Source organism: Panthera onca, chromosome D4 (assembly GCF_046562875.1).
Source record: "Panthera onca isolate mPanOnc1 chromosome D4, mPanOnc1 haplotype 2, whole genome shotgun sequence".
Classification (NCBI taxonomy): Eukaryota; Metazoa; Chordata; class Mammalia; order Carnivora; family Felidae; genus Panthera; species Panthera onca.
This window is the reverse complement of record NC_138351.1, coordinates 20,047,207-20,073,753: the sequence shown is the minus strand read 5'-3', so window position 1 is coordinate 20,073,753 and position 26,547 is coordinate 20,047,207. Positions and strand designations below refer to the sequence as shown.

The 26,547-nt window shown below is 43.2% G+C and overlaps 1 protein-coding gene across 5 annotated transcripts in view; it reads left to right on the top strand.

Moving 5' to 3' along the window:
* The window catches only part of LOC132663598 (guanine nucleotide-binding protein G(q) subunit alpha), a 312,825-nt gene extending 288,408 nt beyond the window's left edge, over positions 1-24,417 (top strand). For all 5 annotated transcript variants that reach the window (XM_060610013.3, XM_060610016.3, XM_060610018.3 and 2 more), the window contains exons 6-7: positions 7,805-7,958; positions 21,977-24,417. In XM_060610013.3, coding sequence (XP_060465996.1) covers positions 7,805-7,958; positions 21,977-22,167 — 345 coding nt within the window. In that variant the 3' untranslated portion in view covers positions 22,168-24,417. The remainder of the gene's footprint in view (positions 1-7,804; positions 7,959-21,976) is intronic.
* Positions 24,418-26,547: the final 2,130 nt, after the last annotated feature.

Below are 26,547 nucleotides of genomic sequence, written 5' to 3'. Positions count from 1 at the left end.
TTAGATAGCAGAAGTAGGAAGGCCAGGCACTGACTTTCATTATTTGTCATTCCAACTGTTCTGTTAATATGTTGTATCCATTTTTTTGGTTTGCGGTGGGGTTGAGGGTATTGAACATTTTTCAACATTTTGAAGATACTCCCCCTTTAACGTACGGACAATGTTAGGAAGAAACGTTCTCTAAGTCAGCAGTTGGCAGAAACCTGAATGATATTTCAGTTTCTTATAAACCACATTTTTCTGGATTTGAAAGCATGGTTAGAATAACTTCATGCAATTCCAGGGAATAGAAAGATTTCAGTGGATTTACAGTTTGACCAATGATTTGAGGTAAGCGAATCGCCTTCCCAAGAGGTTCCTATGTAGCAATTTTGCCGTCTCTGATAGTGGCCGTCGTTGCAAGCTATTGTGTGCCGGGGTCACGGCTAAGCACTTGGCACGCATTGTCTCCTTCTGTCCTCTCAAACGTTGGGAGATAATAAGGAAACTGAGGTCCAGTCAGTTGTCCAAGGTCATACCAGTATTGGAGGCAGAGCCATGTTTCAAACTGAGGTCTCCAGCCCAGAGCTCTGGCCCTTCCCTCTTCGCCCCCCACCCCACAACAGGAGCTTGGCACAGAATGTGTTTTGAATTCTCGTAGCACTGACATCAGATAGGACACCTAACAACATGATCCTGCTGCAGGTACAAAGTCACTACCAACCTTTTTCCTCCGTCATCGAGGGAGGAAAGAAATATGCAGAGGACCAGCTTGCAGATGTTTTTTCATAAGGTTTTGGAGTCCCTGTCTTTTGAGTTGTTGCATGTATACACCCAGTTGACACGTATCAATGAAATACTTGACAGAACATTTCCTAATTCCTTGTTAAAGATGTTAATCTTTCAGAGTATTCATTGTTTAAAAAAAGGGGGGGGTGCAATATTTGATAAGCTACAAATGATTGTTTTAATTCAGATTTTACATTATCATGGATCGTGTTAAAACTAGTTTTGTTTAAAATAGTGACCTTTAATAAGGCTAATTTACTCTCAGATGAGTTACATCTGAGAAGAAACAGTGACGCTCGTCAGAGCAATTCAAAGTGAAGAACCATATTTAAAACGTAGTGTTGTATGAATTCCTGAAGCATCAAGTCCTACATTGTGACGATCTCCTTTCCAGATCGATTTCAGAAGCAGAAACGGTGCCAGTCAGAAGGTCCCCAGGGTAGGGTCCCTGGGCTCCACATGTTCCAACATGTGCCAGTAGACGGAAAGAAGCCCCGTGAGCTCCTGGCATGACAGTGAAGTGTAGGTGTGTGGCCAGCAGATGTCTGAACCTGTAACTCTGCACATCCGGGTTTAAAAATATTGTGAAGCACGATAAATGTGTGGCCCCCGCCCCCGCCTTAGCTGAACAGTCAGTTACATTGCAGACATCTTCATGCTCTGTAGATCTGTGCCTCACTCCTGTAAGCCGAGTGTCTGGCTTTGGCCTTTTTCACAGAAAGCTCAAGGACCACAGAAGTGGGCACACAAGTTATGAACACAGAATCATAGTCACCTGACCAGTTTCTGGCGTTTATTAGTGTGTTTGTGGATCACTCAGATCGTCTGTATCTCTGATACCAAAGGGCTCCTCTGGGCGCTGGAGAGTTCATCCCCATTTCTGCAGGGTACACGGTACCTCGGGGGCCGGGTGAGAGAACTGATGGGTGACTATCATCCCTCAGTGGCAATTCGACAGTCTGTAGGTTGACATCTTCAGTGATCTAGTTTTGCGTTTAAAATCTGCGTTCTAGATTGTATGGGGAATATAAATCAATGTGGTTTATCAACCCATTGGTAAGAGGGAAAACTACCAGCAGGGAGAGGCAGGCAGGTGGATGGCTTGTATCATGGGCAAGAGTTAAGGGTCTTAAACATAAGTGAATCTTATGGGAAGAAGATGGATGTGTTGGCCAAGTAATCAGGAGTTGCAGACGTTCTAGAAATGGGCGTTCAGACCTCTGGTGTGATGCTGACTTTTGCCAAAGGGAGATGCCAGCTGGGCAGAGGGGAAGCGAGGAGAGCAATAGCCCACTGAGAGAACGTCCGCTCTCCATGGGCAGCAGGACCGCAAAGGCTACAGACGTGAAATCGTGTCCCTTCAGGCCCACTGGTAGTTGTTCATGCAGAGATTTGGGCCAGGTCATAGCCCAGAAAGCCAGCTTCCAGTTGGGTTCTTGGGCCGCATCCCCTGGATCCGGCCTTTTCCTCAGTGGAAGGGAGGTTTGTACTTGAGCCAGAAGGAAAGCAGTGACTCCTACCTCCAGGCAAATAACTGCATCTCGGCAAGCTGCACTTAAGTTGTCTTCTGGGGTTTCCCGTTGGACTTTACTACCTGCCAACACAGAAAACAAGCAGGACTGCAGACCCAGCAGGTTGTTTTAGGAGCGACAGAGGCTCAGGCACACGTGTCCTTCACAGAACTTGGCGTGTTTGGAATGTCCCCACCCCCACCCTAAGATACAAACAAGGAGAACACCTTTTTCACATTCTCAAGGAGGAGAATCTTCTTCATGCCCAAGTTATAGAGATCGGAAGCTCTGGTGAAGTATTCCCTACAGAAATCCCACAAATCTCTTCTCCAAGGGTCGTGGGTTCAAATTCTCCTGGGCTTTGCTTTTGTTCCCCTTTCCTCCTAGTAATCTCTCCTTCATCTAGATTCCACTCAAAACTGCCTTTGCTTTTAAGTCTTGCTGCTCCAGACCTTTCCTTCTCGTGTGACCCTAACCTCTTGGTTTACCACTCTTCCGGGCCCATCCCGTGGACCTGTAAGCACGCGCGCACCATCCCTCCTCTCTTTGTACACCCTCCAGCACCCCTTCATTCCCAGATTCTAGCAAATGCTGTGTGTGTCCAGGAATTGTGTGTACAGGGGTGAGGGTGGCAGGCCAATCCAAGGGGGCAGGGGAGCTCAGGAAGGATTTCTTGGGGGAAGTCCTGTTGATCTGGGCCTTGAAGGATTACCAGTGAGGACTGCATTAGTGGCCACAGGTCAGCCACCCTTGTGTGACCGCTGTGACATGGAGCCCGGTTTTGTGGAGAAGAGGACTCGCGTAGCAGTTCAGACAGAAGATGAGCGGCAGGGTCAGGCTGTGCTAAGTGGTGAATGCCGGAATGAGGACCTCAGGGCCTTTCCCTGGAGGCAGCGTTAGTCCTGTGTTAATAGGAGGGTTGCGTAAAACAGCAGCATTTTCTGGAGACTGGGGTTCTCGAGGATCAGTTGGAAGTACTGAAGATTGGGCGTGTAAGACCCCTGGCTGGTGGTCTGGACAGGGATTTTTCGGATGATCTTGCAGAGAAGACACTAAGCGGTCACACCTTTCTGCCTGTGATTACAAAGCGGGGATCCGGTAGCCTGTCCTCCCAGGGCCCCAGTTTAAGACTCCGCCCCTGGATGGGTGCCAGCCCGGAGGGGGCAGGGAGGGGGGAAATAGTAACTCACCCAATCGGCATTGTCTTAGCTCTTTTGGGCTCCTGTAACAAAACCCCACAGGTGGATGGCTTATAAACAACAACCGTTGATATCAGTCCCGGAGGCCGGGAGGTCCAAGATCAAAGCGAGAGCAGTTGTGGTGTCTGGTGAGGGCCTGCTCCCTGGTTAACAGAGGACTGTCTTCTCCCTGTGTCCTCACAGGGCAAGAGGGGTGAGGGAGCTCCCCAGCATCTCTCTTATAGAGGCACTGATCCCACTCACCTCCTGTTGGCCCCACATCCTAACATCATCACATTAGGGGTGAGGATTTCACTTTTCCGAGGGCATGGATTGCATTCTCGAGAGTTCAGTTCTCGTGACCTAATCAGCTCCAAAAGGCTCCACCTCCTAAAACCGTCACATCAGGGGTTAGGGTTCCGCTATCTGAATTTTGGAGAAACGCTTTGACGCTATATCAAGTGTGGTCTGGGCCACACTTACTTTGGTCAAGGTGACTGCACAGAGACCAACTGGCCACCGAGCGCACTCATTTCCTGTCCCCAGGTGTCTCTTCCCATCCCTGTGGGGCTGCAGAGACCAGGCAGGACCTGGTGGGCCCATCGCTCTTTGCTCCCTGCATTCCAGCTTTGTCACCTGCATCAGGTTACACTTCACTGGGAAGGACACTTGCTTTCAGCTTTGGAGTAGTGGGTGGGGGTGACCGGAAGTCCAGAGTCTTTTTCGGTCTTAGGCCTAGGCCAGGCCCCCCCGTTAGCAAGGAGCCCCGTGTTTGGAACAGTGAAACCTTTACTAGTGTCCCTTTTGACTCAGCCGGTTAAGACCCCAAGAGCAGGGGAGTGTGACGTGCCCCTCCCCCAAGACTGCCTTTGAACCCGTCTTTAGAGGTGAACAAAACCGCACTGTTTCTCCCCGTCGGCCTTGCCCAGGCCTCCCATGTTGCTGTTTTGTTCTCCTCCTTGCAACCCCAGGCCCGAGCAAATCACTAAAAAGTTAGTGCCACCGAGCCTCCCGGCCCACACTGTCCCCTCCCAGGTTGCAGTTCACAGAACGAAGTGGATGAGGCCTCATCTTCTGCAGGTTCCACTGCCTTGTGAAGCATGGATGTATGCAAATCTCGTTTAGTTCATTGAGGATTTAGTCCAGGGGCTGTGATGTGTAGATTTGTAGATATCCACCCCCGCACCCCCCCCCCCCCCATGGCACGGAGGAGGGGGGAAGATAAGGAATTTTCACCATGAACGAAAAGCAACTTACTGCGTGAAGTCTGGATCTTAACTGGGAAGAATAAAAAGAATGAAGGTGGCGTGGTTAGATTTTCATCACAGGACTTGCCCTTCTTGCTGCAAGAATGGAATCTGGTGCTGTCCTGCCTCTGTAAGCCCTCTGCACCTTGCAGCCCCAGCAGCGTGCTGTGCATAATCCCAGCAGCCTCCCCTGGCAGCTTGCTGCAAACGCAGTACCTCGGGCCTCACCCTGTGCTGAATCAGAATCCACGTTTGTTTGTTTGTTTTTATTTATTTTGAGAGAGAGAAAGTGCCAGTGGGGGAGGAGCAGAGAGCGAGAATCCCAAGCAGGCTCAGCGTTGTCAGCGCAGAACCCAACATGGGGCTCGATCTCACGAACCGTGAGATCAGGGCCTGAGCCGACGTCCAGTGCTTAATGGACCGAGCCACAAAGGTGCCCCTAGAATCCACGTTTGAACAGGGTCCCCTGGTTGTAGGTAACATACATCAAGGCGAAGGTGCTTTCTGCAGCCCCATGCTTCGCAGAGCTGAGCCTGCACACAGAGGCTGAGTTAACACAGATTCCCGGGGCCGTGCTGAGATGGAGTTTGTAGACCCGAGTCAAAGGTACAGTGTTACTGACGCTGCTGGTCAGCTGCCCCCTTGGTTGGTCTGCAGCTTTTCCCTGAATCCGAAGCTCCAGCCAAGTAGCAAAGAGCAGCCCCCAGCTGCACGCACAGGCAAAGCTTCAGGGAAGCAGCCCGATCAGTGGCCCTGCTTCCAGAGTGGCCCTGAGTGCAGCTGCACCGGGCACAGGAACGACCATCTAGGCAAGGCATCTCTGGAACACGGCGCTGGGCTGGGTCCACTATCCTGGCCGCTATCCTGCAGGCTGGTGCAGGGTCCCCTCCCAGCAGACTCCGCCCAGAGCCTGGGAGCTCCAGCCAGTTCAGTCTTGAAACTCTTAGATCCCTGGACCGCTCCTCCCTTTTCCTGTCTTCTCAAAGCATCTAGCCCCTTGCCTTTGAAGGATTCCAACCAGAAAGGCCCAAAGAGAGCCTGTCCCTGGGGATTCCATCCCCTCCCTCCTAGAGAATGCTAACTATAAGAACTATTTCTAATGGAGACTCACTGGTTGGTGCCAGTGTGCACATACCCACCTTGTAAACAGGGCTTCTGTAAGGACCACAGTATGCCTGTCTAGATTTTCTCTAGCTCTAAGGAAAAAAAAAAAAAAAAAAAAAGTAACTCTCGCATCAGAGATGTCACTATTGAATTAATCTTCTTTAGATTTTTTAAAAATTCTTTCAGTTCTTATTAGGGCCTTTGCTATCCGTCAGTCCTGAAATTTTCAGCCTATAAAATCCCAGGCTCCGAGATACCATTTCTCAGTAAATACTGTTCCCAGGGTTTTAAATTTTACCACTGGTGATGGTAATCAGTAAAAGGCATATAGATAGAAAAATACTGTTTTTAGAAAACATGTATGTAATTTATATAAAAGGGAAATATATGTAGTGAAATAAACATTGCCCCTTGAGCCATGACGTCATCTTTCATTGTATCAGACCCGTGGTGCATCAGTATTTAAATATTTCATGGGGCGCCTGGGTGGCGCAGTCGGTTAAGCGTCCGACTTCAGCCAGGTCACGATCTCGCGGTCCGTGAGTTCGAGCCCCGCGTCAGGCTCTGGGCTGATGGCTCGGAGCCTGGAGCCTGTTTCCGATTCTGTGTCTCCCTCTCTCTCTGCCCCTCCCCCGTTCATGCTATGTCTCTTTCTGTCCCAAAAATAAATAAAAAAACGTTGAAAAAAAAATTTTTAAATATTTCAATAGGCATGAAGTTTAAAGGTTGAAGAAATTGGCGATCGTGGGGTTTACAAGAGTTGGTAAAGATCTGTTTTGGCAAAGCGTGTCTTTCCAACTTGATTTGAATTGGCGCACTTGACGGAAAGAGCAAGACATATTCAGGATCTAGAAAATTTTCCTTGGTGAGCCGGGTTTCCTGGAGATTTCCTGGAACTACAGTCAAAGGGTTATGCATAAGAGTGTGCTTGGCCTTTGTAACCCTGCGCTCGGAAACTTAGGGAACCTTCTACATCAGGAAGGCAGACTCTGAGGAGAAAATACTAACAGCTTGAACTCCTAGTCTTCATGGTCAGCCCTGAAATATTTGTTCATTCATCTCCTTTTAGAAATTTGGGAGGGTGGTGTATCCAGATATATCAATGTGCAAGTATTTTATATACCAAAAAAACACAGCTCGAACTAGCTTAAAAACCAAAGGATACTAATTGGCTGATGTTACTGAAAATCCAGAGGCAGAACCAAGTTCAGGCATGGTTTGACCAAGGAGTTAAAACCAGGTGAGCAGGACCTGGTTTCTTTTTCTGTTTCAAGACGGTTGCTCGAAATTCCCGAGGCTACCTGAGTCATCATCCATGAAATCAAGGCGCTCTCTTCCAGAGCTCCCAGAAAAAGTCCTGGGGTTGATGGGACCCGTTGAACTGCTTAGGTAAATTCATGACCATAAAGCAGAGACAAGTAGTTCCAAGTGATGTGGGCCTGAACCAAGCTGGCTGCCATGGGAATAGGATGCTTTGGCTTAAACCACCAGGCACCCATAGGTCGCTGGGTGACTTAGAGGGCATTTTCACCCCCCGTGAGCAGTGGAGGGAGGCTCAACCCCAGGCAGGTGTTTTCATTGCCAGAAACTCGGTCATCACACGTAGCACTAAATCAGGGGGCTGGAAAGAATCACCTGTGTGTCCAGGAAGACGTGTTCTCATACACCAAGGCTTTTGTATCCCCAGAGAAAGGAGGACCTCCCAAATCTGCCTTTGTTTGTGACCTGGGGGGAGAATGACTTAGAGGTGAGTGTGTCTGTGGGAGGAAGAGCTGGTCACCTGCTGGTCAACCAGAGAGTTTACTTAATAAAGGAGCCAACGCAAGGCATGAACCTTTTGCATGTAAATCCTGATAACAGCAACTACAGTCCAGCCCTAGGCTACAAGAGTTGAATGCGTACAGAAGATGCGTTGGACTTCCTAAACAAACACTTCACAGATTGAGTAATCACATAATTCATGCCTTGTTTTTCTGATGGTTTTTTTTTTTTTCAGAACCGAATGGAGGAAAGCAAAGCACTCTTTAGAACAATTATCACATATCCCTGGTTCCAGAACTCCTCGGTTATTCTATTCTTAAACAAGAAAGATCTTCTAGAGGAGAAAATTATGTATTCCCACCTAGTTGACTACTTCCCAGAATATGATGGTAAGTCAGTGCTCTTCAGCCAGCCCAGTAGCTGGGGATCCGTCTTGCCCCCCAAGCAATGCAAGAGCTGACGCAGCAGCTTACTGTTGCTGCCTTGTGCATGTGTGATTGATGAAGTACAAATTATTGTTGGCCTTGCCCCGTAACCACCTGAAATGTTTCAATTCCCTGACAATGCTGAAAGTTATAGCCAAAGAAAGCAACTTACATGTTTTGAAATAAGTGTATCAGAAGAGGGAACAGCCCCACAGTTTTGACCAATCATGTATCAATCATTACAGTTGGCTCTTTCTTTCGGCAACAGCTGGCTCTTGCCTCTCTATGGAAAGAGAACACAGTTTTGTGACAAGAACCCATGCTCTGAAATCACTCTACCCAGGTTGGCATCCAAGTTTTGACACCTCGTATTGCTAGAACCATGATGAAGTCACTTAATTTCTCTGAACAATAGGACCAAACTCATGCAGTCGTCTTACAGGCTCTAACAGAGATAACATATGTACGACATTTTAGCATGATACCTGACACATGGCGAGTGTTAGCAAATATTTATTTGGGGGAGGGGGGAAGGTGCTGCATGGCCTGATGCAATCCTATCGTCCTTCGGGATGGCACCGGCCCCTTGAACTCTTCCTGTAGTGCTTAGAATCCATAACACCCACATCAGTACACCAATGGCTTTGCATTATTTCCTTACTTATAAGCACTCCTTATAAACAGATCTTGCCTACCCAGCTAGAGTGTGAAATCGTCAATGACTAGATAGGACACCCAGCCATTCCGAGAAATACTTGTTGACCGGTAACAAAATGCATCCACACCAAGCCACTCTGAAACAAGTCAAAGAGTCACAGCCACCGCCCGAAAGAGCTTTTATGACAGGATACACACACATCTCCCCATACATACTGGAGTCTAGATGAAGAGTGGCAAACTGTGGCCTGCCACCTGTTTTTATAAAGAAAGTTTTATTGAAACAGCCACACCCCGTTCATTTACACACAGTTTTTATGCTTTTAACAGCAGAATTGAGTAGCTGTGACAGACTCGTCCACAAAACCTAAAATATTTACTCTCTGGCCCTCTTTTAATTGAAGTATAGTTGACACATAACGTTACATTAGTTTCAGGTGTACAACGTAGTGATTGGACAAGTCTGTATGTTGTGCTGTGCTCACAAGTGTGGCTGCCATCTGTCCCCATACAGCATTGGTGACTGTATTTCCCTACCATTGACTGTGTTCCCTTTGCTGCACCTGTGATCCCTGGACCTCATTCCACAGCTAGAAGCCTGAATCTCCCACCCCCCTTTTGTCATTTTCCCCACCTCCCCCATCTGCCTGCTCTCTGGCAGCCATCAGTTTTTAGTATTTATGGGTCTGTTTCTCTCTTTTGTTTATTCATTTGTTTTGTTCTTTAGATTCCATACAAGTTAAATCATATACTATTTGTCTCTCTCTGACTTACATCACTTAGCATTATACTCTCTAGGTCCATCCATGTTGTCTCAATGGCACTGTCTCATCTTTTATTATGGCTGCATAGTATTCCTCTGTGTGTGTGTGTGTGTGTATCCATTTGTCTTTTATTATGTCTCATCTTTTATTATGGCTGCATAGTATTCCTGTGTGTATGTGTGTGTGTGTGTGTGTGTACACACACACACACACACACACACACACATCTCCCTTATCCATTTGTCTATTGATGGACACTTACATTCCTTCTGTATCTTGGCTATTGTAAACAATACTGCTATAACCATAGGTGTGCATGTGTGTCTTCACATTGTTTTCACTTTTGCCAGGATTACGGATCATATGGTAATTCTATTTTAAATTTTTTTGAGGAGTTTCTATACTGTTTTCCACAGTGGTTACACCAGTCTGTATTCCCACCAACAGAGCACAAGGGTTCCTTTTTCTCCACATCGTCGCCAACACTTGTTCCTTGGGTTTTTATTTTACCCATTGTGACTAGTGTGAGGTGATATCTCGGTGTGGTTTTAATTTTTATGTACCTGTTGGAAAAATGTCTATTCAGATTCTCTGTCCATTTTTAATCAGATTAACTGTGTTGTTAGTGTTGAGTTGTGTAAGTTCTTTATATATTTTGGATATTCAACCCTTATCAAACGTATCATTTGTTTTATGGTTTTAGGTCTCACATTTAGGTCTTCAATCCATTTTGAGTTTATTTTTGTATGTGATGGAAGAAAGTGGTCCAGTTTCATTATTTTTCATGTAGCTGTCCAGTTTTCCCAGCACCGTTCATTAAAGAGACTTGTCTTCTCCACATTGTGTATTCTTGCCCCCTCCATCATAGAATAATCGATCATATAAGCATCGGTTTATTTCTGGGCTCTCCATTCCATTGATCTATGTATATGATTTTGTGCTAGTACCATAGTGTGATTACTACAGTTTTTTTTTTAATTTTTTTTTTAGTGTTTTATTTTTGAGACAGAGAGAGAGACAGAGCATGAGCGGGGGAGGGTTAGAGAGAGAGGGAGACACAGAATCCAAAGAAGGCTCCAGTCTCTGAGCTGTCAGCACAGAGCCTGACGCGGGGCTCGAACTCACAGACGGTGAGATCATGACCTGAGCCGAAGTCGGAAGCTCAACTGACTGAGCCACCCAGGCGCCCCGTGATTACTACAGTTTTGTAGTAGATCTTGAAATTTGGGATTGTGATACCTGCAGCTTTGTTCTTGTTCCTCATGATTGCTTTGGCTATTCAGGGTCTTTTGTGGTTCCATACAAATTTTAGGATTGGTTGTACTATTTCTGTGAAAAATGCTCTTGGTATTATGATAGGGATTTTCTGGAATCTGTCAATTGCTCTGGGTAGTATGGATGTTTTAATGATACTAATTTTTCCAATCCATAGGCATGGAAAATTTTTCATTTGTTTGTGTTATCTTCAGTTTGTTTCATCAGTTTTATAGTTTGCAGAGTACAGATCTTTCACCTTCTTGGTTCATTTTATTCCTGGGTATTTTCTTATTTGGGGCTCAACTGTCAATAGGATTGTTTTCTTCATTTCACTTTCTGCTACTACGTCATTAGTGTATAGAAACGCAACTAACTTTTGTGTATTAATTTCGTATCCTGAAACTTTACTTATGACTTCTAGTAGTTTTTTGTAAAGTCTTTGGGGTTTTCTCTGTAAAGAAATACAGTGTATAGGAGCACCTGGTTGAGCGACTGACTTTTGTTTTAGCACAAGTCATGATCCCAGGGTCGTGGGATCGAGCCCTGAGTCCTGAGAATCCGAGCTTGGGATTCTCTCTCTCCCTCTGTCCCTCTCCCATGCATATACTCTTGCTCTCTCTAAAAATGAAAACAATAAAGGTTTTATTAAAAAATGCAGTGTACACATAGTGACGGTTTAACTTCTTCCTTACCAACTTGCATGCCTGTTATTCTTTTTTCTTGTCTGATTACTGTGTCTAGTACCTGGAGTACTGTATTGAATGAAAGTAGTGAGAGTGGACATCCTGATCTTCAGGAAAATGTTTTTCCCTATTGAGTATGACGCTAGCTGTGGGTTTTTCTTATGTGGCCTTTATTATGTCGAGGTATGTTCCCTCTAAGGTAACTTTGTTGAGGATTTTCATCATGAACAGATGTTGAATTTTGTCAAATGCTTTTGATGCATCTCTTGAGATGATCATATAGTTTTTATCTTTCATTTTGTTAATGGGATGTATCACATTGATTGGTTGTGAATATTGAACCACCTTTGTTTGGATCCCTGGAAGGAATCCCATGTGACCATGATGAATGATCCTTTTAGTGTATTATTCAAAGTGGTTTGCTAATATTTTGCTGATTGTTGCATTTAAGTTCATCAGAGAGATTGGCCTGTAGGGTTTTTTGGGTTTGTTTTTTGTTTTTGTAGTGTCTGTGACTGGTTTGGTTAGGAGGGTAATGCTGACCTTGTAGAATGTATCTGGAAGCTTTCCTTCCTCTCTGATTTTTGTAATAGATGGATATAGTCAATTCAGAATAGATACTAATTCTTTTTTAAATGTTTGGTGGAATTCACCTGTGAAACCACCTGGACTTTTGTTTGTTGGGACTTATTTGATTACCAGTTCCATTCTGTTACTAGCAATTGATCTGTTTAGATTTTCTATTTCATCCTGATTCAGTTTTGGAAGATTGTATGTTTTTAAAAATTTATCTATTCTAGATTGTCCAGTTCATTGACATATAATTTTTTGTAGTAGTCTCTTACATTCCTTTGTATTTCTGTGGTTGGTTGTTACTTCTCTTTATTTCTAGATGAGTTTGACTAAAGGTTTATCAATTTTGTTTATTTTTTTAGTCTCTATTTCATTTATTTCTGATCTGATGTTTATTATGTCCTTCCTTCTAATCTCAGGCTTTTTTGTTCTTTTTCTAGTTCCTATAGGTATAATGTCAGATTGTTTGAGATTTTTGTTTCTTGAGTTATGTCTGTATCATTATAAATTTCACTCTTAGAACTGCTGCATATCAAAGATTTTGGAATTTTGTGTTTTCATTTTCATTTGTCTCCATGTATTTTTTTAATTTGCTCTTGGATTTCTTTGTTGGCCCATGGGTTGTTTAGTACCATGTTATTTAGCCTCTGTGTTTAGGTTTTTTCCAGTTTTTTTCTTACTATTGATTTCTAGTTTCATACCATTCTGGTCAGAAAAGATGCATGATATGATTCTAATCTTCTTAAATTTATTGAGACTTGTCTCCTGAAGAATGTCCCATGTGCATTTTGTTGGTTTTGGATAGAATTTCTATATCTGGTCTAATATGTCATTCAAAGACATGGTCTCCTTATTGATTTTCTGCCTGGATTGTGTATTCATTGATATACATGGGTTTCAGAGTCCCTTAGTATCATTTTATTACTGTCAGTTTCTCTCTTTATGTCATTAATATTTGCTTTCTGTATTTAGGTGCTCCAGTGTTGGGTGCATAAATATTTACAATTTTTTTTATCCTCTTGATGGGTTAACCCCTTTATCATTATATAATGCTCTCTTTGTCTCTTGTTACAGCCTTTGTTTTAAAATGTATTTTTTATCTGATATATGTATTGGTACTCTAGCTTTTTTTTTTTTTTTTTTTAACTTTCATTTGTATGGAGTATCTTTAGCCGTTCACGTTCAGTCTGTATGTGTCTTTAGGTCTGATGTGAGTCTCTTGTAGGCAGCATTTAGAGGGGTCTTGTTTTTTTTTTCTCCGTTCTGCCACCCTATGTCTTTTGATGGAGCATTTAGCCCATTTATATTTAAAATAATTGTTGATAGGTAGGTACTTACTGCCATTTTGTTAATTGTTTTGTTTGGTTGTTTTTGTAATTCTTCTCTGTTCCTTTCTTCTGCTCTTGCTCTCTTATGATGACTCTGTAGTGTTATGCTTGGCTTTCTTTTTATTTTTTGTGTATCTATATTATAGGTTTTGGGCTTGCAGTTACAGGATTCATATAACACCCTAAGTATATAGCAGTCTGTGTCAAGGTGATGGTCGTTGAAGTTTGAACACATTCTAATAGAACTTTTTTACTTCCCCCTCCACATTTTATGTAAATGTTCTCTCGTTTTATATCTTTTTATTCATAATTTTCTTCTAATTATAGCCTTTTCCACCTAAATCTCTTTGACATTTCTTGTAAGGCCATTTTAGTAGTGATGAATTCCTTTACCTTTTGCTCATCTGGGAAGCTCAGTATCTCTCCTTCAATTCTGCATGATAACTTTACTGGTTATAGTATTCTTGGTTGTAGGGTTTTTTTTATTCCTTTTAGCACTCTGACTATATCATGCCCCTTACTTCCAGCCTGCCATGTTTCTGCTGAAAAATCATGTGATAGACTTATGGGGTTTACCTTGTATGTTTTTTTGCTTCTCTCTTAAGCTTTTTGCTTCTCTCTTGCTGCTTTTAAAATTCTCTTTAACCATTGACATTTAATTATTGTGTTTGTGGGCCTCCTTGTATTCATCTTATTTGGGACTCTCTGTGCTTTCTGACCCTAAATATCTGTTTCTTTTCTTAGGTTGGGGAAGTGTTCAACTTTTACTTCTTCACATAAGCTGCCCACCCCTTTCTTTTCCCCTTCTGGTGCCCTATAATGCAAATGTATGTTTGCTTGATGTTGTCCAAGAGATCCCTTAACCTATCCTCATTTAAAAATTTTTTTCTTTTTACTGTTCAGCATATGTGCTTGTCATCGTGTCTTCTTCATCACTAATTTGCTTTTCTGCATACACATATTTACTATTGATTCCCTCTAGTGTATTTTTCACTTTTTTATTGTATTCTTCAATTCTAGTTGATTTTTTAAAAATATTTCCTCTTGTTAAAGCTCTCACAGAGTTCTTCCAGTCTTCCGTCCAAGGCAGTGAGCATGTTTATGATGCTTAATTTTTTTAATATGAAATTTATTGTCAAATTAGTTTCCATACAACACCCAGTGCCCATCACCCACTTTCCCCTCCCTTCTACCCCCCCCCCATCAATCCTCAGTTTATTCTCAGTTTTTAAGAGTCTCCTATGGTTTGCCTCCCTCCCTCCCTCCCTCTCTTTTTTTTCCCCCTTCCCCTCCCCATGGTCTTCTGTTAAGTTTCTCAGGATCCACATAAGAGTGAATACATATGGTATCTGTCTTTCTCTGTATGACTTATTTCACTTAGCATAACACTCTCCAGTCCTGTCCACATTGCTACAAAAGGCCAGATTTCCTTCTTTCTCCTTGCCACGTAGTATTCCATTGTGTATATAAACCACAATTTCTTTATCCATTCATCAGCTGATGGACATTTACGCTCTTTCCATAATTTGGCTGTTATTGAAAGTGCTGCTACAAACGTTGGGGTACAAGTGCCCCTATGCATCAGCAGTCCTGTATCCCTTGGGTAAGTTTCTAGCAGTGCTACTGCTGGGTCATAGGGTAGATCTAGTTTTATTTTTTTAAGGAACCTCCACACTGTTTTCCAGAATGGCTGCACCAGTTTGCATTCCCACCAACAGTGCAAGAGGGTTCCCGTTTCTGCACATCCTCTGCAGCATCTATGATACTTACTTTAGTATATGTGCTGCCAAAGCGAGCACTATGACCGTTACTTTAAACTCTATCAGGCCTAGTGTTCATCTTGATTTCACTTTAGGTCTTTTTCTTAGCTTTTGTCTTGTTCTTTTGTTCGGAGCATATTCTTCTGTCTCCTCTTTGTGTTTGACTTTCTTTGTCTGTTTCCATGAAGTAGGCGGAATGGCTACAGTAGATGGCATAGTCTTGTACGTGGTCATCCCCTGCGTAGACTGTGTGTGCCTGCTGACTTTGGAAGGAGCTCTGGCTGGCATGAGCTGGGGATTCCAGAGCACCTCATGCTGGGGTTGCCCTGGTGGTATAGCCGGCCTCTCCATACAGGCAGCACCGCAGCAGAACAGTTAATTCTGAAATGAGTGCAAGCTGGGGGATCCCGGGGCTTTCCACACAGAGGGTGCCTTGGCAGGACAGTTAAGTCTGAAGGCAAGACAACTGAAGAGGAAATAGGTTCAAGCCAGGGGTCCTGGGGCTGTCGGCACAGGAGTGGTTCCAGGGCTTTCCACTCAGAGGGCGCCCTGGGAGGACAGTTGAAGTTCAAGTCGGTACAAGCCAGAGTGTCCCAGGGTAGTCCGCACAGAGGGCCCAATGGCCGGAGCCAAGAGAGGGTACAGGTCTCAAGGCATTCCAGGGTACTTCCCAGAGGGCTCCAGAGCGTGGTGCCCTGGCAGGGCTGCTAGAGCCAAAGTGGTTGGAACCTGGAGTGTTCTGATGTGCTTTGTTCTTGTGTCCTCTTGGTGTGCTGGCTAAAACTCTAGTGAGCATTGACCAGGGATGTGCCCGTGTGCTTGGTGCTGGGGCCACCCAGGTGGGACAGTTGGGGCTGGTATGGGCTAGGGGCCCAGGCCTCCCTGAGGCAGCAGGCCAGCCATGGCAGCCACACGCTACTCCTGTCATGGTGGAGGCCACATCAACTGTGGTATTCCCCAGCCCCTGTGACCAGGAGAGAGTGCCAGCAGCACCCCCGTCTTTTGGCAGGTTCTAGGGCTGGTCCCTCTACATTCTAGTTACCCTTTTGACCCACGGCTTGTTTTCTGGGCCCATAGACAGGTCTGCCCACAGCCCCTCAGTACTATCCCCTCCCCCCTGCCGTTGGTAGCGTTGTGGGGGGACATCCCCCTCATTGCCGTGTCTCCATCTCTCTTGCCATTCTCTGTGCGGTCTCTCCATCTTTGGTTGTGCAGAAGCTGTTCAGTCAATCCTCAGTTCTTCAAGAAGATTTGCTCTATCAGTAGGTGTAGATAACACGTGTCCCAGAGGAGGTGAGTTTAGGGTCTTCCTATGTCACCATATTGGACCAGAACCAAACTCTGTGGTGCATTACAGAGAAAGTGTGACACACCCAGATCTACATGAATAGTAGTTAAGAGGACACCTTTGAGTGTCACAGAGTTCCAGCCCTGCCACTTGCATTGTAGGTTTGGACATGTCTATTCAACGACTCCATTTCTTTTTCATAGGAAATAATTGAATAGAACCATATATAAGTCACTTAGCGGGATACGTGGCACAGAGAAGAACACAAACCTGAAAGAACCTCTTACAAAGATGTATCGATAGGTGGATATAACAGATGATTTTTTAAATATTTTTTTTAGTTTGTTTGGGAGGGGAGGGGCAGAAAGAGAGGGAGACAGCGGATCCGAGGTGGACTCTGCACTGCCAGCAGAGAGCCCAGTGTGGGGTTCAAACTCCTAAACCGTGCGATGATGCCCTGAGCCAAAGTCGGGCACTTAACCAACTGAGCCACCCAGGCGCCCCACCCCCCGCCATTTTTTAAATTACGTTATCGACATAGGATGTACAGTGGATATCAGTTCGACATTGTTTCTGTACTTCTAAAAGCTCCCTCAGAAAGGTGATGTCTTCAAAACACGAATAATTCAGTTTGGCTTTATAGCTTTCTGAGAAGATACAAGCACATCAAGGATGGAGTTGTTCTCATGTTTTCATCCCACGTGCACTTGGTACCGTGCTGGCTCGCAGAGTGGGCAAGGTTGCGTCTTTGGTGAACTGAATTTCCCTTCTCAAATGTGTGTAAGGTTCTAAAGGTTGGTGCATTGAAATAGAAACTTTGGGGATGTTACCAGGTATTAGATACAGTCCTCTGTCTAGTTTGTTAGCAGTGTGTTCCTGTCCCCTATCCAAGTACTTTACTGTGCTTTATTGTGCCTTTAAAAACAAATACTTTGCTAGCCTTTCACAGTGTTTCCATTTTTACTCCTTTTCATTTGCCACTAGCTGGCACTGTTACAAATTTCATCAACCCTATCCCTCCCTCACTGTTCCTGAGGAAACTATAGAAGGAAGGAAACTTGAGCTGCCTGGGTGGCTCAGGTCACGATCTCACCATTCGGGAGTTTGAGCCCCGCATCAGGTTTTGTGCCTGACAGCCTGCTTCAGATTCTGTGTCTCCGTCTGTCTGTCTCTCTCAAAAATAAACCAACATTTAAAAAAGAAGAAGAAAGGAAGGAAACTTAACACGTAGCTAACCTGGTCTCCAACAACAACAGACTAGTCTTTAACCACTAGGTCTACCTGAATCAGATGGGCACGAAGCATCTGGTTACACTTTAACACACGTTTGCCTGACGCCCCTAGAAGAGACTGTCTTAATTTTTCTCGTAATCCAATGAGAATCAGCAGGTAAGAAATGACACCCCACCCCATACGTGGCCACCTGCAAACCTGATGTGCTTGCATACAGGACGGCAGGGGATAAACACAGCACAGCCTACCCCACAGAGCAAAGCCACCAAGGCTTAACTGCTCAGCACAGCGCCCACAGCATGCCACATGTGGGTTTGATTTTTCTGCAGCACAAGACTTTTTTTTCTGCAACAGCTGTTTGGGATAATTTTTTTTTTTTTCTCTTTGCCACATCATCCTCCTCTCTTTACCTATCTCCTCCATCCAGTAAATTTCCCTGGGTTCCCCCATCACTGTAAGCATTTTCCTTCCCACATGCCCGCCTTGAGAAGGTTTTAAACCGTGAACACGGTTTTTACCGTTAACCTCGTGCACGTAAGGCACACAGGCGACTTAGCCATGGAAAAAGAAAAGAAAAGAAAAAAAAAGACACTTATTCACAAAGCAAACACAGCTGTCATTGCATACAAAGCCCTTGTAAGATGAGCTACAACTGAAAAAAATTCTAGGCCTACTCTGCAGTGCTGTTTTTATAACAAACATGTTTATAGTATTATGAACTTCACACTTCCACATTTCGGCACTTCCAAGGTCTTAATCATAATGAGTGCCATTTCTGTATTTCTCTTCAGAAAGAGAAATTACCATTTCCACATGGACGTGAATTGCAGAATTGTTCAGAGAGACTCTGGTCCTCTGCGTGCTAGGATGTCTGTAAGGATTTCTTTGTAGTTTGTGTTTATTCAAATAATTTAATTTATGCTTAAAAACTTAACACACTACAAGTGATCGTCACTGAACTTGAGTCTAGTTCTGAGGGCCTAAAAAAAATAGCCCCTTTTTTCTCAAATAGGATAGATATACAAAACCAAAGGGAACTTCCTTCACAAACCAGAATGCTGGGGTTCCTTTATATGGGAAGCTTCTCCAACCCCAACAGTGTATTAGTCCTAGTTCTAAATATTTTCTATTACTGCTGTGGAATTAATAACTTAATAGTACATTGAGAAAAACAGGACATTATAATCATAGTATTATTATGGCACTTTCATTATGATGCCAGCCTTCTTAATTGCTGACAAAAATTTCAATTCTGGTCACTGAAGTCAAAAATTCAAACATTACTTTTGTGGTCATTGTTCAAGTGGGAATAACCCATTTGTCTTCATGGCTCTTTCTCTCCTCCTTCTGGCAGGGTTAGATGTAAACTCATAGGGGTAATCCCCAATCTGCAATCAGGCCCTTTTGAAAAGTCTTCAAGTTGGCCGTCTAAAATCCACGATGCATTTTGTTGGAAGCAGTAGTCAGGCCCTCAGTATAGTTTTCCAAGATTTCTTTATCCCAACCAGTAGAGAACAAGAATCTTGACAGAAAAAATGGAGGCTGTGGATCTTGAGATGGTCCTGTCAGAAGGAAGTGGAGGAGAAGGCTATAGCAGGACCTCCTTCTTTCTTAGGATGGAAAAGACGGGGGAAATGTACATATATGGGCCTCAAAGACTAAGATGGCTACTCGGTACTCGATAGTAACGTTAAGACACCTACCTAGTTAACAATAAATTTTAAATTAATACATTTGTCAGGATTAAATAAGTTTTTAAAACCGCTTTATTGACCTATAATTCACATACCATGTAATTTACCCATTTAAAGCTACAATTCAGGGCTTTTTGAAGTCCCATTTTACCATAACTTACACATTAAAATGTGTCCTCTTAATCATCTTAAAGCCTGTAGTTGAGTGACAATTACGTTCGCAATGCTGTGCACCATCACTGTTACCAAAACTTTTTCCTCACCCCCAACAAATTCTGTGACCCTGAAGCACTAACTCACTTCCCCCTCACCCCAGCCAACCTCTAATCTACTTTGTGTCTATAAATTTGCCTATTCTGGGTACCTCCTATAGGTGCAGTCATACAAGATGTGTTCTTTGGTCTGGCTTATTTTACTTAACATCATGTTTTGAAGGTTCATGGGTGTTGTGGCAGCCATCATAACTTGTCCATGGATGAGTAACATCCCCTTGTGTGTCTCCGACCTCTGGTTTATCCATTCCTTTCTGTCCTCTGTTGATGGACACTTGGGTCCTTTCCACCTTTTGGTTCTTATGAATACTACGACAGTGAAATTCATTGTTTAAGTAACTAATAGAATCCCCCCCCCTTTTTTTTTTTTAAGTTTATTTAGAGAGCACAAGCAGGGGAGGGGCAGGGAAAGAGCAGCTGAGGCAGGCTCTATGCACTGTAGCACAGTGACACTAGGGGCTCGATCTCCCAAACTGTGAGATCACGACCTAAGCCAAAATCAAGAGTCGGAGGCCCAACCGACTGAGCCACCCAGGCCCCCCAGAGTCCTTGCTTTTGATTCCTTTGGATATACATACCTAGGAATACAATTGCCGGCCAGTTGGTCATCTATGTTTAGCTTTGGGAGGAGCTACCCACCTGTTTTCCACAGCAGCTACACCGTTGTACGTTCCCACCAACAATGCATAAGCATTCAGATTTTTCAACATCCTTGCCCATACTGTATCCTTTTTTTTTCTTTTTATTATAGCCATTCTGGCAGATGTGAAATAACAGCTCACAGTGGGTTTGATTTGCGTTTCCCCGATGATTAAGAATGTTGAGCCTGTCTGTGCTCATTGGCCAGCTATATATCTTTGGAGAAATGTCTATTCAGGCCCTTTTGCCCATTTTTTATTCAGATTGTCTTTGGTGCTGAGTTATAGGGGTTCTATTTTCTGGAAGTTAACCTCTTATGAGCTATGTGTTTGGCCAGTATTTTCACCCATTCTGTAGGTGGTCTCTTCTCTGTCTTGATGGTGTCCTTTGATGCCCAAAACTTTTAAATTTTGATGAGGTCCAATTTTTCTTTTGTTGCCTATGATGTTGGCACCCTATCTAAGAATGCATTGCAAAATTTTACTTTTTTTTTTTTAAGATTTTAATGTTTGGGGCTCCTGAGTGGCTCAGTCGGTTGAGCAGACCGACTCTTGGTTTCTGCTCGGGTCATGATCTCACAGTTTCGTGGGTTCGAGCCCCACATCAGGCTCTGCGCTGCCAGTGTGGAGCCTGCTTGGGATTCTCTCTCTCTCTCTCTCTCTCTCTCTCTCTCCTTCCCCCATTCTTACTGGGTCTGTCTCTCTCAAAATAAATGAACAAACTTAAAGACTTTAATGTTTATTTTTGAGAGAGAACGAGCAGGGAAGGGGCAGAGAGAGACACACACACAGAATATGAAGCGGGCTCCCGGTTCCAAGCTAACAGCACAGAGCCTGACGTGGGGCTCGAACTCACAAACCACGAGATCGTGACCTGAGCCAAAATCGAACGCTTAACCGACTAAGCCACACAGGCACCCCTCATGGCAAAATTTTAAGCTAAACTTTTACCATACCCTGGTAAATACATTGCAGTCCTGTTTTAAGGCATCTAGAAGAGTGTTCAGCCTGGAAGACACCCCAAATAAAGCTAAGGAAACATACACCAGTCTTTCTCTTATCACACATAGTGAATTGAATACTACGTAAATGTAGTTTGCCCAGAAACACCAGCAATCCAGAAGCTAGGTAGCAGAGCACAATTGAAGGTGGACCTAAGATTTTTTTTTTCAAATTTATTTTGAGAGAGCGAGCGAGCTAGTGAGCATGAACAGGGATGGGGCAGAGAGAGAATCCCAAGTAGGCCCCCCACTGTCAGCTCGGAGCTCATGACCTGAAACCAAGAGTCCGCTGCTCAACCAACTGAGCCACCCAGGTGCCCCAGGAACTATTCTGAAACAGATTTCAGTCTGGAGAATGGAAAAAGATCCACAGCAGGGGCGAGGGGCCCCTGGGAGGCAGATTGACAGGAGAGCCTAAGGCAGCTCTATCTGTATGGATGCTTACTGTGTGGCAGAAACCAATACAAGTAACTCAGTCCAGTAGTAGTAAGCTCTCCGCCCCTCCCTTCCTGAAGGGCCTACAGTAGCTCCCTGTCACGTAAGGAGTCAGAGCGAAACTTCACCTAGCATTCAAGCCACCTGCCTCTTTTCGCCTAACCACACCTTGTGCGTGGGTGGGTGGATGGACAGACAGGCAGACGGGTGGATGGTCAGATAACATGCCAAAGAGGAACAGTTGCACATACTCGAGTTGGGGAAGATGGTTATAACGGATCAAATCTGCAGTGCAAGCGTCCTCCCCGTGGCATTGTTACCGACCCAGTGAACACTTAACTGCTTATAGGCACACACAGATCCGCTGACAAATCGTCCCTTTCTTCCCTTGACCAACAGGACCCCAGAGAGATGCCCAGGCAGCTCGAGAATTCATCCTGAAGATGTTCGTGGACCTGAACCCTGACAGTGACAAAATTATCTACTCCCACTTCACATGCGCCACAGATACCGAGAACATCCGCTTTGTCTTTGCCGCCGTCAAGGACACCATCCTCCAGTTGAACCTGAAGGAGTACAATCTGGTCTAATTGTGCCTCCTCAGTACCGCCCGTCCCTTCCCCGGTGGGCTGTTGAAGCTGTACAAGAGGGACTGGATTTCTGTGGAAAACCATTTGCATAATACTAATTTATTGCCGTCCCGGACTCTGTGTGAATGTGTCCACAGGGTTTGTAGTAAATATTATGATTTTATTTAAACTATTCAGAGGAAAAACAGGATGCTGAAGTACGGTCCCAGCACATTTCCTCGCTGTCTTTTTTTTTAGGCAAAAACCTTGTGACTCAATGTATTTTCAATTCTCAGTCATGCACTCACCAAGATAAGAGTGGTTTCTTTCTCTTTTTCTTTTCTATTGAGGAAAACAAAGCTGATTGCCCTTTTCCTCACCCCCTACCCTCATCCTGATTTTCCCTGGGTCACAACGGCCTTTATCCTAGTTCCATTCTTGGCCAGGTTTTTCTCTCCAACGACAGGACAGCGCCATTTGATTTAAGCCATCGGCATCAGCTTAAGTTAAACGGTTTGTAGTGTTGCTGAAGGATTCTAAGTATTAATACTGTGGTTTTCAATGTATTGCTCTGGATACACATATAGAGTTGTTTTTATATCAGTACATGATCTTGCCTCACTTTGGGCTAGGAGGGTGGATGCCCGGCTTACAGTGAAGGGTCGTTTCTTTTGGATTCCTACCTTCAGCCATAGCTTGGTTGCTGAGAGAAATATGCACAGACAGTAAGGCAAGAACAGAGACCACAGTTTTGTTTTTTTTTTAACGCCATGTGCCATGGTCCTTCCACCCTTACTTTTTTTTTACCCTCTCTTTAAATTGCAGATGCCAAAAAAAAAAAAAAAAAACAAAAAACCATTTTCTATATATATGTATATGCCCAACAGACACTACATTACCCCAATGGCTGCTATCCAGAACCTGTTTCTTAGGTTGTTCATTTTTCCCCACCTTGGTTCAGATTTTCATCCTTTTTTTTCCCCCCTTAGTGTTTGGGCCATAATGTATTATGGGTATGTGTTGCCAAAGCTGGCTTTTTTGTCAAAGTAAAGTAGTAAAAATTTCAGAGGTAAAAGCCAGTGTCTCACAAATGGAAGAGAGTAAGAGTGTGAGGCCTAAATCATTGGCTGAGAATCCACCTGAAACACCAGTTGCCCAAGAATAGGTAACTGCCAATCTGACTGGCATGGTCCATTCTTTTCTCTGCCCTCGAGATCACATTTAGTGTGCGTTTCGTGTTGAGTGTCCAAATCAGCAATGTAAAATAGTGTCTTCTGTGATAGAACATGAAATCTGCTTCTGTCTCTTCCTTTAAAGCCGGTCTTACCCTTTGTGTTTCTTTAAGGTCAAGTAGGTCTGCCAAGGACGTAATTCAAGTATTCGGACACCTTTCATTTGCAAAATCCGATGTTACTGCTGGTTTACCCCCTTTGTGAACTTTTTAAACCGGTGACCGATTAAGTTGAATTTGAGTTAGGTCCACAAGACTTCCTTAAGAGTTAACCCCTCGGTGTTTTATAGAACATGCATTTGTGTAACTAAACCTCTTAGGAGAGATCATTGGAGTTCTCAATGTGCAATTTTTCAACAAATGCAAAAAAAACCCAAAAAACAAAACAGCACCTGTATTGATGAGCTTCGGTCCAGCAGCTTGAGTTGACATACGATCTAAGGAAATAAAGATTATTTTAAACCTGCTGGGGAGTAAGAATTAGGCCGCGACACTGGTCTTATTTTAAGTATCATACTAGCTGGCACAAGTCCAGACTCCCCTATCCGTCAACTCTTGGGGAACAATGAAGGCAAGAGAAAATGAATGGCTTTACTGGAGGAGAACCAGGGTTACTAACCCGTAGTGGGATGTTCTCCTTCCTTTCCCGGCCACAAACACCACGAGTTACTTTTTCACTTTGCTCGGAAAGCAGCTCTAATTTAATTGAGAACCAGACTGCCTGTAGGGCTAGTGCAATTCTGAACGCTCTAGTCATTGTACGTACACCTCTTGCCATTGCCGCATCCATACGGGCTTTGTAATCGTTAATTTTTTTTTTTGGCAGATTGAATGTGCTGTATCGATATGTATCTATGTAAGTGTATGTCTTATAGCTAATTCACATTTTGAATAATGTTATTTTATTTACTTTTTTAAGAGAGGAGAATGTAAATTGGTCAGTTTATTTCTGACTAGGGATATTTTTTTTTTTTCCATTTAGAAAAGAAAAAAAAACCTTACTATCGTACAGAGCGGTACTAGCATCGTGCTGTATAAAATCATTTGCACATTCCTGAGTAGAGGTGTACTGATAAGACCCAAAGGTAATTTCATAGCAAAATACGTAAAATCAGTCGGAGCTTTTATACAAACATGGAAACCAACTTTGTAGAACTTTTGCCATTTGACCTAGGATTGGAATATGAGCTTTTATACGATTCATATTCTTATTTGGCAAATGCACAGTTTAGTATTACCTCTCTGATGGCCTTTATTAGAAAGGCAGTTTTAGAAGCTATTGTGATCCACTAAGGAAATGTTTTAACAGCTAGAGACCACTGCTTGCCTGAAAGGGCAATCTTAAATTTGGTGCAGCAAAAAAAAAAAAAAAAAAAAAACAAAACAAAACAAACAAAAAAAACGAAAAAAAAAAAAAAAGAAAAAGAAAAAAAAGAAAAAAAGGAAAAAGAAAAAAAGAAAAAAGTAAAAAAGAAAAGAAAGAAGAAAAAAGTCAACAATAACATTTGAAGGCCTACAGTGTGTATAGAGAAAACCTCATCACAAGATCCTAAGTGTTACAGTTTTAGGGAATCAAGATATTCTATTTAATAGAGCTATAGTAGATGTAGTCAATTAAACATGATCTCAAAGCTCGAAGAAGTTGAGCAAACAGGGAAAGATTGTTCTATTTGTCTTTATGAAATTGGAATGGAATTGCTATGCAGAATTGAGGTTGGTGGCTTCGCTGTTTGCCGGAGGGTGCATGACAAGATCCCTTTCTCTTGAGAAAGGAAGAAATTGATCACCCTCGCAGCAGTGATGCATGGAAACCTAATTGTATCCACACTAGTCAATCGAAGCTAAAGGATTTTTTTTTCTGTTTCTTTGGGGTTTTATTGAAGGGGCTAGGGGTGGGAAGGGATTCTTTTCAGTTTTGTATAAAAAAAAAAAAACAAAGTTTACTCATGCTTTCTATTATATTGTGATTGCAAGCGTTAGAAGCGTGTGCCACTTGTCTCCTGCCATTGATGCTCCAGGTAATGGAGGCCTGTGGCCAGTTTTTGGTGACTTGGGCATGTCTTATTCAAAAACAAAAACACAAACCACAAAAACCTTTCTTCAGCATACCAAGGCAAGCAGCCATTTCATGACTCACCACATTGCAGTGTACCAGTTTACAGATAATTTTTCCCTTTTTTTGCGTGACATGGCAGTTCCAAACCCACAGAGAATTCCTCATTTGTAAATTGGAGGTTTGTACTATGCCTTACAGAGCTTAAATCCAGAAGTTTGTGCCTCATCTCTTGAAACAAAGGGAAATAACACACCCATTCAGAAGTCAATAAATCCCCTCGAAGTTTTTGTTTTTTTAAAAAAACATTTTCATACGAAGAGCTCTGTTGAATGTCATGAATAGACTTGGGGGAAAAAAAAATCTTAGGAACCTGCATTTGTTGTTTACTAGCATATGACATCTACAAAAGGTATTCAAAGAACACCTGAAACTTGTATTTTTTTTTTTTTTTTTTTTTGTGGATTAACTAGCAAGCCTATTACAAAAAGGTAATTCAGCTAAAGGACAATTTACTTTTTGTACTTTAGACTATCTTGATTGTCAAGGTGTATGAACTGTAATTTTAAAATTTATACTGCCACATGATTGTAAATGTTAGTTGTCTTAAGTTAGGAATTGGTAAAAAGCTATTTATGCTGGATTTGGGTCAAACGACTTATTTGCAAAAAAAATAATGGGAAGAAAGGGCTGTATAACGAGATACTGCAAGACTCAGATATTGGTTGGAAATAACCTTCAAATTACCCTCAATTTCCCTTTGTTTTCAGTTTTTCAAAAAAATGAATGAAATGAAATATAGAAGAATGTTAACCCATATAAAAATAAAGTGTACCCAAGTATTGTAATGTATATTGCTCCTCTTCTTAAAATTAAATAAGGGTTTAAAACCACTTAATTGGTAATTGACAACATCTCAATTGATACAAACAAGGTGTGCTTGGTATTCATTACTATGTTCTTCCAAAGATCTGTCTTTGGTTAGAAACACACAAAAATTAAAACTTAACAATAGTGTCTGTTTATCTGTCTCCACATATTTCCAGCATATGTAGCGTTAATAGGTCTGTCCTGGTGACTACGTGTTTGGGGTTTCATTTTGGTTCCACCAAATTAG